The sequence below is a fragment of the Ovis canadensis genome, chromosome 1 (assembly GCF_042477335.2).
Source record: "Ovis canadensis isolate MfBH-ARS-UI-01 breed Bighorn chromosome 1, ARS-UI_OviCan_v2, whole genome shotgun sequence".
In the NCBI taxonomy this organism is placed as follows: Eukaryota; Metazoa; Chordata; class Mammalia; order Artiodactyla; family Bovidae; genus Ovis; species Ovis canadensis.
In genome coordinates, this window is record NC_091245.1 from 115,238,584 (window position 1) to 115,254,822 (window position 16,239).

The 16,239-nt window shown below is 41.7% G+C and overlaps 1 protein-coding gene across 4 annotated transcripts in view; it reads left to right on the top strand.

Annotated features, from left to right (window-relative positions):
* DDR2 (discoidin domain receptor tyrosine kinase 2) overlaps positions 1–16,239 on the top strand; it is a 166,737-nt gene that overhangs the window by 28,671 nt on the left and 121,827 nt on the right. Inside the window, exon 2 of one of the 4 annotated variants that reach the window (XM_069547347.1) lies at positions 6,204–6,296. The exons of the other annotated variants lie outside the window; for them this stretch is intronic. Within the exon in view, the coding sequence (XP_069403448.1) occupies positions 6,267–6,296 (30 nt within the window). The 5' untranslated portion in view covers positions 6,204–6,266. The remainder of the gene's footprint in view (positions 1–6,203; positions 6,297–16,239) is intronic. 4 annotated transcript variants of the gene reach the window in all.

Genomic DNA, 16,239 nt, shown 5'->3' on the forward strand with positions numbered 1-16,239 from the left:
CAGTAAACAAGGATGGAACTGGGCATACAGGTGGAGAGGAAGGAGGAAATAGCCATCTTCCAGGAGCAGAGGTTTGGGGAGGAGGAGTGGTGAAAGACAGAGTTGCAAAGGAGGAAGTTTCCAGCCTGCTCACTGGCTGGCTTGAGACATCTGGATACCATCCTTGAAATCCAGCATCTGTGTGGAACATGCTCCAGGCAGGATGGATGACTTTGCTTTGGGAGATGCTCATTTCCGATGCCCCTCTTGCTGAGTGTGGTTGCATTTCTGAACCAGATTTTTTTTTTTTGATAGTTGCTCAGTCATGTCCAACTCTTTGCAACCTCTCCTTAATTCTCCAGGCTAGAATACTGGAGTAGTTAGCCGTTCCCTTCTCCCAGGGATTTTCCCAACCCAGGGATCAAATCCAGGTCTCCCGCATTGCAGGTGGATTCTTTACCAGCTGAGCCACGAGGGAAGCCAGAGAATACTGGAGTGGGTAGCCTATGCCTTCTCCAGCAGATCTTCCTGACCCAGGAACTGAACTAGGGTCTCCTGTATTACAGGTGGATTCTTTACCAACTGAGCTACCAGGGGAGTGAACCAGATTTAAGGTGTCATAACAATAAGCCTTCAGGGGGAAATATCTAGGGACCTCAAAATATATATGCACGAAACACTTTGAGCTAGTGTTTTCTAAGATCTCAACCTCTTGCTTTGGCTTTAGTCTTTGTAGCTTTTAAGAGTAGATTTAAGGGTCAGTCACAAACTGTTTTGCCCTCAGAGTTGATCTAGGGCTGCTATAAAGAATCTTATTTCCATTGTTCCCATTTTCAATACTCTATAATTTCTCATATTACATCAACTCTTTCATTCTGCTATTGTGGGCTGAAGGAATCATATTGTGTTTCTGGCTAGAAATGTTCACTGAATTTCCTCTTGACCATGAGCTTACTCAAAATTCCTGCTTCCTGGATTACAGGGCCCCTCATTCCTCACTTTATGATGGATGAGAAGGATTGGGGTCTTCCTGCTAGACATTCACAGCATTTGTCAGGGTTTTTCAGTGATGTCTCATTGTCTTGCAAAAGACATTCACACTGTCTCTTGTATTGATTACTTTTTTATGTGTATGAGGTTCCATTTGCACCCCCCCACTCCCATTCCAAAAGATTGTGAGACCCTCTTAGTCATGGTCTGAGTATCTGTCAGTTATTTTGGCTTTGGCATAATATTTAGCATAGTATCATCCAAGTATTATTTTGTTTGGAGGTAGAGAAACTGAGTGGATATCTGTGGGCTTGATGAAGGTGAAAGAGAGTTAAAAAGTTGGCTTAAAACTCAACATTCAGAAAACGAAGATCATGGCATCTGGTCCCATCACTTCATGGCAAATAGTTGGGGAAACAATGGAAATAGTGAGAGATCTTATTGTTTTGGGCTCCAAAATTACTGCAGGTGTTGACTGCAGCCATGAAATTAAAAGACACTTGCTCCTTGAAAGAAAAGCTATGACCAACCTAGACAAAATGTTAAAAGGCAGAGGCATTACTTTGCCAACAAAGGTCCATCTAGTCAAAGCCATGGTTTTTCCAGTAGTCATGTATGGAATGTGAGAGTTAGACTCTAAAGAAAGCTAAGTGCTGAAGAATTGATGCTTTTGAACTGTGGTGTTGGAGAAGATGCTTGAGAGTTCCTTGGACTGCAAGGAGATCCAACCACTCCATCCTAAAGGAAATCAGTCCTGAATATTCATTGGAAGGACTGATGCTGAAGCTGAAACTCCAACACTTTGGCCACCTCATGCAAAGAACTGACTTACTAGAAAAGACCTTTATGTTGGGAAAGGTTGAAGGCAGGAGAAGGGGCCGACAGAGGATGAGATGGTTGGATGGCATCACCAATTCAATGGACATGAGTTTGGGTGAACTCTGGGAGTTGGTGATGGACAGGGAGGCCTGGTGTGCTGCTGTCCATGGGTTGCAGAGAGGCGGACATGACTGAGCGACTGAACTGAACTGATGGGTGGGCTGCTGGTACCCACCAGTTCCTATGTTCTACCCCAGTGTTGGGTTTTGTGGAGCATCTCTAAATGGATCTTTGCTAATTAAGGCAACATCCACTGACAGCATTAGTATCACCTGGGAGCTTGTTTGAAAATACAGAATTTCAGGCCTCAGAATTTGCAGTTTGATTAGATTTGAGACACATTGGTTTCCAGATACATTGCATACAGATCACCTTATAATCATGTTTAATGCTGGTTCTGATATTTTTAGAGGTTAGTTAGATGATGGTAGAACAAACAGGCCTGCTTTTGTAAATAAAGTTTTATTGAAACCTAGCTATGCTCGTATATTTACGTATTGTCTGTGACTTCTTTTGTGCTACATCAGCTGAGTTGAATAGTTGCAGCAGAATTCTTATGGCCCACAAAACCTAAAATATTTACTCTCTGGGCCTTTTCAGAAATATGTCTGCTGACCTCCAGTGTATGAGATGAACCCTGCTTCCTTAGAGGAAAGGAAAATAACAGTGATTCTTGCCCCAGTGGCAAAATTTGCAAGCCCATCTTAACCCACCATGGAGAAGTTGATTCATTAAATCTTAATTCCCAAGCAGGCAATGAAGATTCCCGAGCCCCAAACTGATGCAAATAATGGTACCAAAGAGTCTGTGACTTTCTAAGGTCCATTTCGTATTGCCTTCCTTCAAGAAACCATTGTGATTTTATTGAAATGGCACATGTCAAACTGATTCCGTTAATTGCTCAAAATGAGTCCGACTTTTCTCAGGAATTGGGAAGAGCTAAGAGGAAATTCTGAATAGAAATATTTGGGATGAGGGAATAAAAGCAACTTTTTATGGTTTGGGTAGATTCTGCATTTTTACTACTGAAATCATACCCACCCCTGGGGTGCTCACTGGGTAGCCAGATTCAGGCGGCGGCGTGGGCTTGACGTCTTTCTTTTAATTCCCTGGGAGAATCCCGCCACCTGTCTCTTATTTGGGGTTTTTTAATTGTGAAATGGTGGCACACACAAGCTCCAGGCTTACTGCACGTGTACAAGCATAGGAAGACAGAAGTCAGAGATTGGGCTGTGAAGCAGGAAGTACAGAGCGGGGGCTGCTGGCACAGAGGCATCTGCTCCACAAATGCAGTGGAGCGGGAGGCTGCGGGAGGAGAGAGGCAGCCCCATGTAATTGCTTGAGGATGTGGGCGCACTGCTCTGATCTTCAAGTCTTGGAGATCCTGGCTCTCCTTCATCCAAAACCGACTTTCAGAGGAGGTAGGCGTAGGAGAATTAGGATCCGTTTTCCTTACACAGAGTTATCTGGAGCCACAGGGGTTTCGTGTGGAATTCTGAGGGAATCTTTGCTGTGGCAATTGGAACTCTGGTCTTACTTATTGTAGTTTATTTTCCATTGTCTGCAAAGCCCAGGACACTACAAAAGGTTTTTTGAGGCAGTGGAGTAGAAAGAAGTGGGGAGTCCTCTTCTCAATTCTAGAACCTACCAACCAATTCTGCAAGACCGTAGCAGTGGATTAGGACCTCCAATGTTGAGAACCACCTGCCCTGTTACCAGGAGCCTTCCTGGAATTCCCTAAGCTGCATTAGCTGGTTAGCTCAGCTGGTCAGAATGTGGTCGTTTGGAAGCCAGAGTTACTGTTTGGACCGATATTTCAGCCATTCTTTCCATAGGAGGAAGCATAACGTACTCATTTATTTCTTCATTCCTTCTGTCACTCAATGAATATCCATTGAAAACCTACCATGTCACAGAATAGGGAAAAACATGAATTGGAGAGTCCGACACACCCAAATTCAGATTCTAGTTTCCCTGTCTGTGAGCCAACAACTCATTCAAGTTCTAGGTTAGTTGACATGTTTCTTCCCTTCGCTCCCACCTTCCCTGGACTTTCCCTGAAACTGTGGATTGGGCTGAATGATGTTATTTTTCTACGTTTGGTGCAACTTCTGCATATTCTGTCCTGACACCATATTATGTGGGAATTATTCGTTTAGGTTTCTGTCTCTCTCCTCAGAGTGTTAAGTCACTAACGGCGAAGATCTTCTTGAATACATGTTCACCCTTAATTTCTGACACATGTTAGAACTTAAACATAATCTGTTGCACCAAAAGAATATAAATTCCTTCAAGCATGATTTGCTCATCTGTAAAATGAAGGTGACGAGAACACACCCTGTGATTTTGTTGTAAGGGTTAAATCACAACAAGATATTGCGTGAAGAGTTTGGGATGTTTGGAAGAGTGCTCTATAAGTATAAAGTGCCCACAAATTGTGCTTCTAGTTTCTGGATTGATTGAGATTTGGTAGAAGAGAAGTCCAAGAGAATTGTGAGGATGCAAGGAGATGTCTTGGTCCATTTTTCCTGCACTGGATGATTGGGGGAGGACCTGGAAACTCAGGTTTGTGAGCCACAGTTTGGGTGTATGAGTTGATGCTGGACAGTTTGTTCCTGCAAACTCTGTCTCTTCCACGAGGTTATCTACTCACAGCAGCGGGTACATGCCTTATTTATTTTTTTATGTTTATGCTTTTTATGTATCTAAGCACTACTAAGAAAGTGAATAAGTAGATAACTGATGTTGATGGGCACTATGAAGCCAAAATCTCCTGACCCCTACATCTCCCCATATTCCTGGCTTGTATCTGTCTTGTCTTGAGAACATGGATAGTAGGGCCATTCTATAGAGAATATAGATTAGGGGAGAAGAGAGTAAGTTCTGTTTGAAACAAGTTGAGTGTGATAGCTGGCGGCCAAATATACAGGACTAGGGAACTGGAAAGTGGTGGAAGCTGATGCCTTCTTATTTAACTTTTCATATGTCTGTTTCAGCTCCCAGAACCAGACATAGAGCTCATTGTATAGCTCCCATGGTGCTTAGAGCTCACTCATTTAAAAGCAGATGCTAAACATTTATTGACCCATTGCAAAATGCTGGGCCCTGTTTCCCATGTAGGTAACAAAGAACTGCTGCAGATGTTGGAGCAGAGTTGTAAGATAATACGACTTCTGCTCCAAGAAGACCTGACCTTGCTGTGATGGATGATAAATACTGGAAGGGAGAGGAGGTGGGGGTGGGGAGGCCCAGCAAGAGAGCAGGTGGGTAGTGAGGGAGTGAAGCAGACCTCTGCCAGAAGGGATGGAGAGGAGGAGGCCTGATTACATGAAAGGTTGATGACTCATCTCTCTCTATACCATTAGCACTAAAGAAGTCTCCCTGCTCTGGGAGGAACAGTGACCAGCCTTGGGTGCCTTTGGAATGAAAGCCAGTGACTGTATCCAAGGGAAGATAATGAGAAACACACAGGCTGTGAAGATCAGGAATGCACCACAAATCTTTTTGTTGCAAAACTTCACTTTCCAAAGCCCTGGGCAAGGGTGCAGAAGCCTCTTTGTGTGAACTTGGCCTCTTTACCAGGAAATGCAAGTGGAATCTCCCTTGATAAATCATAGGACAGATCATATCCAAGAATCTGAAAGGCTGGCAGAGAACCTGGGTGGAGTAGTTGATGAGGAAATGGAGGGTCGTGTAGCCCTGATCAGAAGACAGGAGAAAGCAGCATTGTAAAAATTGCCCCAGGGTGGTAGACATTAAATTTCATGTAAGCATCTGCTGCCCTATCCCCAGTCCCGGCAGTCTACCATTATGGAGAGTGTTCTTTTCTTCAAATATGAAATATTTTTTTTAATTGGAGAAAAGCCATTAAAAAGGAGAAATTGCTTTCATTCAACTAAAAACTCTAGCAATTCTATATATGTAAAAATTATATATATATATACTGTATATACTCCAGAATTATGTCAGTTCAACAAGGTATATGAATGGCCTTAAAAATGTCCCTGCTATTTCATGTAGGAGTTTAATTTTTATGAATCTGTTCTAAGTAAACATACTGAAAGGGAAAAAATGTAAACAAAAAATTAAGCATTAGATACAAAAATGAAATAATCTAAGTGGCCATGAGGGCATGGTTAAGTGTATAGGTTTTAAACCTTTGAAATGATGGGTTTGAGAATTTTAATTGTAGGTATTTATTGAATACCACTGAAAGGAATTTATGTCATATTAAGAAAAATTAGAAGTTATAGAGTCAAATAAAAGTATGAGATCAGTTACATAAAAATGCACACACACAAAAAATCAAACCTTTAAAGGAAATATACTAAAAGATTAACCATGTTTGATTTAAGATGAGGAGATTACAAGGATTGTTTTTGGTTCTTCATACAATTGAAAGTTCATAAATAATTAATATGTATGCATTACATCAGAAAAAGAAAAAGGTATGTATTTTTTTTAAAGGAAGATATTGTGAAAGTATTTGTTCTTTTCAGAGAGAATGTGTGAAAAATCTAGGTATCCTCTTTCCTTCCCTGGGATTCTGAGATTATTTTTACTCTCAGGAAGATCTTTTCCTTCCTCATCACAAGTTAGTCTGTTTCTGGGGACAAAAAAATAGTGAATTTGCTGTTTGAGCTCTGTTCCAATATGTGGTAATTTTCTGTTACCTTCCTAGAAAAAAAAAAAGTATGAGACACTTTGATGTGATATTCAAGGGCTATCAGCCCAAAACCCCACTTGATCTAACTTCTCATCAGTTTCCTACATGTATTTTAATTAATTGATTAATTATTATTATGGAGTTATAATTGACCTACAACATTATGTTATTTCTAGATTTACAACAGTGATTTGATGTTCCTATTCATTGCAAAATGATCATCATAATAAGTCTAGTTACCACCTGTTACCTTATAAAGATGTTACAGTGTTATTAACTATATTCCCCATGCTGTGCATTTCATCCTATGACTTATTTATTCCTACATGTGTTTTCCACTCAAATCAAAACCCCTCTCAGACTCATCATTTCTTGTTTGGGTCCCCACCTTCCCACTTCTGAACCTCTGCTTCTTCCTGGGGATGTGTTCACAGAGCACGTACTGAACAGCCAAGCAGAGCGGCGACCTTGCTCAGATGGCCAGGCTGATGCTGTTGTGCGGTGCTTACAGACCACTGCACCTCTCTGAGCCTCAGGTGGCACCCTGTGATAGGAGGGAGGGTAACAGGTGGTTGCCAGGGTTCCTTGCATTTAACAGCCTGGCCAGCCTTGCTCCCTTGTGGTCCTGGGTGCGCTCCTTCATCTCTCTGCACCTCGTCTCCCACGGTGACAGCTGCCTCAAGTGCCCACGGCCCTCCTCTGCACCTGGCAGATTCTACACTTCCCAGTTCACTGTTCCTTGTCCTTCATGATATGTCCCAAGAAGTTCCAGTTAACTGAGTGTGCACACCAGTCCCTTGGCCACTTACATTTACTGCCTCGTATCAAAACCGTGGTGCATGCCAAGGATGTAAAATGTACTATCATTTGACAACATTTTAACCCCAGGGAAAAGGAAACAAATTAAGTGAACTTTGAGGTGGAGTTGCATACTTCTTTAAATCCTTTTTTTTTTTTTTTTTTACTTTTTATCTGACATTGGAGTACAGTTGATTAACAATGTTGGGTCAGTTTCAGCTGTACAACCGTGATTCAGTTATACATGCACCTTCATCTATTCTTTTTCAAATTCTTTCCTCAGTTAGGTTGTTACAGAATATTGAGCAGAGTTTCCTGTGCTATACAATAGGTTCTTGTTAGTTATACATTTTATTATTTTTTTTCACTTTTTTATAGTGATTATTTTTACTTTTCTTTAAAAAAAATTTTTTTTTTTACTTTACAATACTGTATTGGTTTTGCCATACATCAACATGAATCCGCCACGGGTGTACACGTGTTCCCCATCCTGAACCCCCCTCTCACATCCCTCCCCATACCATCCCTCTGGGTCATCCCATTGCACCAGCCCCGAGCATCCTGTATCCTGCATCGAACCTAGACTGTTGATTCGTTTCTTATATGATGATATACATGTTTCAATGCCATTCTCCCAAATCATCCCACCCTCTCCCTCTCCCACAGAGTCCAAAAGACTGTTCTATACATCTGTGTCTCTTTTGCTGTCTCGCATATGGGGTCATCATTACCATCTTTCTAAATTCCATATATATGTGTTAGTACTATATTGGTGTTTTTCTTTCTGGCTTCACTCTGTATAATTGGCTCTAGTTATACATTTTAAATATAGCAGTGTCTACATGTCAGTCAAGGTCCAGTAGAGCCCAACATGTGACCCCCACTTATATAAGGGGAGAGAGTTATTTACAATATTTATACTATAACATTTCTGAAAATCCTTAGAAAAATTACCCATGAGTCCACAGTAAGTCTGTGTTTCTTTGTTTTGAGTCAGAGCAATTTTTTTTCTTTTTCACCAGCATATAAAAATGAAACTCATAGGAATCTGAACAACAACAGCCACCAGTGGGTGTATCCCCCTTCTATCAACCATTAGTTTAACCTGCAGTTCCATGTACAATTTATACCACAACCAGAGTCCTCACTATCTTCAAGTTTCTACAAATACTTTGCTCCCCTCCTTTCTCTCCACTTCCCCTGTGCTCATGTGGGACAAAAATAAGAGGTTGGTTGAGGTAACCAAAGATATGCTCCAATGTCAAGAGCATCTTTGCCCTGTTCTAGCATAAAAGGGCCCTTTTAGAAGGAGGGGCTCAGAGTGCTCTTCTGACTCAACCTCACAAGAGTTGCCGGGGCGGATGGACAGTTCCCTTCTCTTTACTCTCTCTCTGCCCAGGGAGCCTTCTTTTTCCTTCTGTTTCTTATAAACAGCAGAAGAAGAGTATGAACTGTTAAAGGGCAGGCATTCTGCTTTGTTCATCGTTGCGGCTTTTTTGGGTATGAAGTGTGGTGCCAAACACAGGTAGGCATCAGCATGTGTTACTGGAGCAAGTGAGTGAACAAATGCGGGACAGACAGGATCTGACGGTGACAGGAGGAGCGGGAGCAACGGAAAGAGTACAGGGCTATAGTCAGAGTGGGTAACGTGTCGTTGCTCTGATTTACTGGTTATGTAACCTTGGGGAAGCTCCTTCCTCTCTGTGAGGGTGGTTTCCCCAGCTGTTGGAAAAGTGTGATGTGTGTGTGTGTGTGTGTTGATTACTGATGGAAAATGTGTACCTTAAGGACAGTATATGCTAATTCATGTAGCACGTTGTTGCAGCTGAATAGCAGGCACTTTTGTAGCACTGTTTTTCCTCAAATATTTTAAAGTTAAAAAACCTCAAAATCACTCAGGAAACACAACCCCTAATCCCATCATTTAAGAATGATATGAAGTGAGAAGTAAAATTTCCCTTCTCAGCCATTTCTTTTAATTCCCCAGAGATATCTACTTTCCTTAACATTTAATGTCTGATGCTCATCCTTCCTGATCCTATCCCAAAGTTGCATAGACATATCTTTATGTACAGCAAAGTGACTTAGCTATACATATACATGCATCCCTTCTTTGTTGGATTTCTTTCCCATCATCTCTTTTGAAATGTTCTCAGGATGGCATTGAAATGGTGAGGAAGGCTTAGATTGCAGAAATGTAGCAGAAAAATTACAAAGGATATCTCGGCAATCTCAACAATGATACTACCCCACCACCACCCCACCCCACCCCACCCCAGGGAAGTATCTAGAAAGGGCCTGTAGGCATCTGGTTAGGATTGGCCTTAATTGACATCTTCCTCAACTATCTGCAGAAAAAATATCAAGTATGTTATTAAAATTCACAGATGCAATGAACTGTCAGAGTCACTGGAGACCAATAATTATTTCACAGGCATCAAGACTGTTTGGGGGTGCTGCCAGGAAGGAGAACAATTCAGCCTGGAAAAATACAAACTGATGGATACAGTGGGAAAAGGCTTAGGGAAACAGGTCTGGAGACGGGGTGAAACAGGGAGGCCTTTAAAACTTTAAAGGGGTACTAAAATCTCAGTGATAAAGAGAAATAATCCTTTAATGTGATATTGAAATACAGCAGCAGTGGAGCTCCAAGCTAATATTTGACATGTAAAAGCCTTGGTTAAGCACATGAATGTTAGACATATCAGACATTCGGCCATGATTTACGGGAAAAAAAAAAAAAAACACCTCTGAAAAAAAGAATAAGTAGATTTAACTGTTTCTATTCGCTTCCTGGGGCTGAATTAACAAATTGCCACAAACTGGCTGGCTTATAGCAACCGAAATTTATTATCGCATCCTTGACGCCCTGTTACTGCAGTAATAACGCATCGTTCTGGAGGCTAGAAGTTCTGGCCAGGAAGGAGTCGGCAGAGCCGCGCTCCATCCAAGGGCTCCAGGGAACCATCCCGCTGGTCTCTTGTAGCTTCTGGTGCCTCCGCCTCTGCAGTCACACAGGCTCCCTAGTGCGTGTCTATGCCTCTGTGTCTGAACCTCCCTCTCCTTTCTCTAGAAGACACTCGTCATTGGATGACGCCCTCATCTAGTATAGCCTCAATTTAACTTGATAACATCTGCGAGGATTCTATTTCCAAATAAGGCCATGTTTATAGGTACTAGGGTTAGGACTTCCTCCTAGGGTGACACAGTTCAACCTACTGTGCTATTATTAATTAGCAGTGGTGGGTTTGGTTTAACATAGATGGAGCAGAAGCATATTATCTGTTTGTAGGAATCTGGCAGCCAAGGCATGGGCCAACACCTGCCATGATTTAAATACCTAAGAAAATATTTAAGGATACACAGTTTGGTTTCTTTGGGGCTACATATGCTCTAACTCCTGCTAATGGATGTGGTGACCAATGGGTGCAGGATTTTTAAGGCTAGTCCTGATTTCAGGTATTCAAATGATGATGACTAGAAAATATTTTTGCTCAATTTTATCTTTCTGTTGTTGAGTTTTTAATTTTCTCCATAAAAGCAGTTTTCTGTTTTGTTATGAATATAACTGAATGTGATAACTTTTAGAGATTTTTTTCACTTAAATGCACAAACTAGAAGAAAAAAATCTTCTGTCAGACCTAGCATGCTGACTTTTTGTTCATGAAATATGATTATGCCTCTGAGACCTGCCAAAAGAGGATGAAACAATGGGGATCATTGGATATCATTTGAATTTGAAGTTGAGATAGATGTGCAAGGGAACCAAATCTGTTTTCTCCCATGCTTCAGATGCATCAAAGCCAAGTTCTGAAAACATAAATGTGGCATAGTCCTTTAGTGAACATTGTTATTAACATCCTATTTAAAGTGTAGGAATAATCCGTTGTATAGCAATAATATTTAATATTATTAGCTATTTTGATTATTGGATCACTAATCCATAGTTATTATATAATCAACAAATGTATCAATAAATTAACAATTCAGTAATAATAGCTAAAGTTTGAGTGCTTATTATATACCAGGCACAGGGATAGATCCCTTTAAGTGCATTATTTCACTTCTAATGCAGTAATTCTTCCTGAGAATGAGATTCTGTTTACTTGGGTTTGAAATGACCTGCATATGTTTTCTGCTTTTGGTTGAGGATCGATAGCCCATTTGGAGGTAGTTCTGTACACAGGCTGTTTTCTGTATGAGAGCATTTGACTCGACCACGCAGGAAGCATGGTCAACAAACTGTGCTAATGCCAATGAAGGAGCAAGTCAGACAGAAACCAGTTGTCATGGACATCCGCATTGCTGGTGCATCCATTACACTACTAAAGAACTTTTTAAGAGCTTGGAAAGCGTTTGCTTTTTTCAAAAAGGCTAAAGTTTTCCCTGCGATCTTGTTTGTAGAAGTGATTGATTTGCTTTGTAAACATTTTTTTATAGTACCAAGATAAAATTAAATTTATTTTAATTCAGTTTACCCCTCACTATAAACTAAGAATGAGTAGAAACTAAATAAATATATGATTTTAGAAAGTGTCTGAAGAATGAAGTCCCAGAATTTGAACGAAGTGACTAAAGGCGTTTGTAGACTTTCCATTCTTATTGAAAATTTAACTTTGTTTAAATGCTCGACATTTCATTGGTTTAAGTATGTGATTATCTTGAGGCAGGGCTGAAATAAAGATCCTGAAATCTGAGGTTCAGACATGAATTCTCTGGGTAGAACTTGGAAGGGAGTGTTTTATAACCTTGATAGGAAAAAAATCCTCTATTTTTCTAAACTCTAACCAAAATGTAATATTTCTTCCAATTAGTAGAAATTAATAGTATTTTTCCATCACATAATTTTAGCAGCTATCTCAAAATATTATAAATACTCATCACCCCTTTGAAACTTTAGTGTTATTAGATCATTGACTAGATCTTATTTAATGGATTAATAAGATCTATTATTTTACTATACATTTTCAAATATTTTATAACTAGTATCATTAGTTTTGTTTCTAATCCTATGCTCTTTATTTTATGCATTAAACATTATTCCTAGAAAACACTCAGAAGCTTCACCAGACTGCATAAGGGTCCAGGGCACAAAACAAGGTTAGGATCTCCCAGGTTGGAGGAACCGTATTGTCCTTCTCATTTTTGATTCTGTCTGTGAGTGTGTGAGGGCTTGGGTGTGATGCTGTGTTAGGAATATATGTGTGTGTGTGTGTGTGTGTGTGTGTGTGTGTGTGATGGCAGGGTGTGGCCTTATAGATGGCTCATGGGTCAAGAGGAATGAAGTGAAATAGCTGTAAAGTTTTCCACTGTGTGGTCCTTACTGAAGATGACACTTTCTGTCCACCTTCATCCAGGGTATCATTCAGGCAGCAAAATGTAGGCTGACTTGGAGCAGAGAGGCAGGCATCTGAGCTCCACTTGACTGCTTTCTGAATGTGTGGCCTTAAGCTCATTGGTGAACCCTTCTGTATCTTGTCTGTAAAAGGAGTTGAATAGCATCTCTCCTCTTGCCTCATACAATTGATCACAGAAGAGAGAAAGAGAGAATGGAAAACTTCTCTGTAAACTCTAAAACGCGCAAGAAGCATATGGGAGTCCTGCTGGCAAAGAGCTGGTCTGGGTGCTGCTCTCGTGTGGCCCTGAAGCCCAGCTCTGTGGATCAGGCACAAGGAGCGGGAGGCAGCTCTGCCTGGATGCTCTTTGGTCTGCGATGGCTCAGAGCAGAGAGAATCTAGTGGGAAATTTCAAGAGGCTTGTGGTAGGCTGACTGATCCCCCCCAAAGATGTTCATGTCCTAATTCCTGGTATCTGAGGATTTATTACCATATGTGATAAAAAGGATTTTGCAGATATGGTTAATTAAGGTTAAGGACCTTGAAGTGGAGAGGTTTTGCTGGATTATCTGGGTGGACCTGATGTACTCACAAGGGTCCTTGAAAGAGGGGGTCAGGAAGATCATAGTAAAAGAGAGAAGACGTAAAGACAGAAGCAGAGGCCAGAGAGGAAAGAGGTATGCTGGAAAAGAGGAAAGAGGCCATGGTATGCTGCTGACCATGGGCCCAGGTATGCAGACAGCCTGGGGATGCTGGAAAAGGCGAGAAAACAGATTCTCCCCTAGAGCCTCCAGAAGGAAGACAACCCTGCCAAGGTATCAACTTTAGGACCTCTGACCTCAGGATAATAAATTCATGTTGTTCTGAGCCACTAAGTCTGTGATAATCTGTTACAGCAGCAATACAGGGCCACTGGGCCTTTAGATTTGGCAGAGTGCTTCAGGCTTATACAGAGTCCTTGCCATAGTATTGGTGTTTACTGTGAGTTTAATATTTTTCGCTTGCTATACCTGTGTTTCTTTAGGCTGGTGAGGCTAAACATTGAGCAAATGTAATAATAATAATAATAATAATAAAGTTTCTGACTGCATCCTTAATTAGAGAACCACCAACTCTTTCTCTTTCATGGCGTTAAAATCTCCTCTAACAGCTCCAGGGATTCTTAGCAGATTTTTCTCCTATGGCTCAGGAGCAGGGCCATCTCGTCTACCCTGAAACAGCTCCATTTTTCTCCTCTTTCTTCCCCACTCCCATTCTGGCTCCTAGAGGGTTCCAGTGCCAGAGAGCAGGGGAACGTGACTGCTGCCACCGCTGCCACTGCTGTGTCCTCCACAGCCACACCTCCCCACCCCCGGCCCAGGGAATCACTCGTCAATGTCCACCCCTGGGAGTGGCACCAAAGCCACGCTGGGATGGCTCTGCTGTTCCCCACCTGCCAGGTCTCGCCAAACCCTGAACCTCTTGATGCTTTGATCCAGGTTTTCACTGAAAAGGAGGAATCATTTTCATCCCACTTTCAAGCCAGGATCCAGTCTGTCAGTATTTCCAATGCCTCAACACTATAGCTAATATCCACTGGAATACTTTTGGTGATATTGATTGAGTTCAGCATTAATGCCCCCTCTGACTTCAGTTGCTTTAACACAAAGTGCAAATTTCCCCGAGCTTCTTCTGTCATCTGTTGATGCTCAAAGGCTCGGGAAGGGTAAGTGGTTCCTCTCTGACTTGCCAGAAGCGAGTGGTTATGTTAGCTGAGGAACCAGCACACTAATTTCAGTGATTTGATTCTGGTACAAGTTCCATGGGGCCAGAGGGTGGGATGGTGCTTTTTGCTTTGGCCTGGGTAAACATTTGATGCTTGTTACAGTGGTTGAAATGCTGGATTTGGTATTGTATCTGTGTGCCAGGAGGTTCACAGTAAATGAGGGGTGTGGTCTGTTAGGGGAAAGTGGCCATGGCTTGGCCTCTCCACACTGTACGGCACACACACACATGCTCTGTAACATGTGAAGACGTTGTGTGGGGGCTGACGTTGAGGAACTGTGGGCAGTGGTCTCCGCGAAGGGAGGGGAGGCGGTGGAAGTGTGGCAGAAACGGCACCGGACTGGAGTGAGTTTCCACTGCTTACTGACTCCAACTACTTCTCATCTGTGAGGCTTCTTCAATCCTCTCCTCATTCCTTCATGACTCAGGCCATATTGATTTAGCGCCAGGCTAAGCACTTTTAGAACTGAATAGTGAATAAGACGGATGCTACCCCTGTGCTTTTCTTTTTTTTTTTTTTTTAAATTGGAGGATAATTGCTTTACACTGTTGTGGTGGTCTCTGCCATACATCAGTGCAAATCAGTCACAGTTATATATATATATATATATATATATATCTATCTCCCCTCCCTCTTGAGCCTCTCTCTCCTTGCTCCAATTCCACCCCTGTGCTCTGTGACAATCCCTGTGCTTTTCGATCTTACTGTTGAGCAATTGCAATGAGTAACCACGATCCTGTCCTTAGTACTCACTGAGGGTTATCTTGTCCCAAGCATGTGGGTTATGATGGAAGAAGCAGGGAGTTAGTGGAGATTAAGGTCAGGGGAGACTCTGGTAGGAGATGATTAGCTGTTGATGCTTGTCCTACTTTGGGCTCATGTCCTTTCTCTGACCCTCTTTTCCTCTCCTCTGTGTCTTCTCTCTTGGCTTCCTCAAACCACCGTCCCGGCTTGTCTCCTCTCTTCAGACCTCTTTCCCATCAGCCTCTCTAGGCTGACCTTTTGCTCAGGTTCTTGTCTGGGATCTCCAGCTGCATGATGGGCACCTCCTCATGGGAACCCTCAGGCATTTCAAAGGCCCAACATCTGTGGAAGAACTCAACAAGGCCATTGTTTTTTCTTCCCTTTTTGGTCTCTGAAAATTTTATCATAATTCTTTTTTCATTTAGGTCAAAAACTTAGTCACCTTTGACTCTCTGTCACACCTGCCAGTCTCTTAGCCCTACCCTTAGCACCTTGGCAAGTTATTAAACACTGTGCTGTGGTTGTTCTGCCTGTAAGAGAGTCATGTCCATCTCAGAAGGTTGTCATAAAGATTCTGAGTCAGCACATGTGCAGTGCTTATTAAAGTACCTGATGTAATATCAGCATTCCATCCAGGTGCATCCTCTCACCTCTTGTTTCTCCATGTTTTTTCTCTTGTACCTTAACTCTTTGGTTTTATCACTCACATTGTCTATTATATTTCTAAATTGTTTGCAAACTAGTCCACAGACTAGTGGCTGGACCTGAACTACATGATACTACCTTGTTTTTCTTCACATTTCCCAGAAAACTCTCTCTCTCTCACATACACAGACACACAAACATATATACCTCTAAATATGTACATATATGCATATATACATACACACATATACACACATATGTATATATGTACCGAACTATACAAACACGCACACATACATATATAGATTCACATCTACTCTTTTCTTTGTTTCTTAATTGACTCAATGTTTTGATTGAAAAGAAAAAAGTGAGAGTGTTACTTGCTCAGTCATGTCCAACTCTTTGGGATCCCATGGACTGTAGCACAGGGCTCCTCT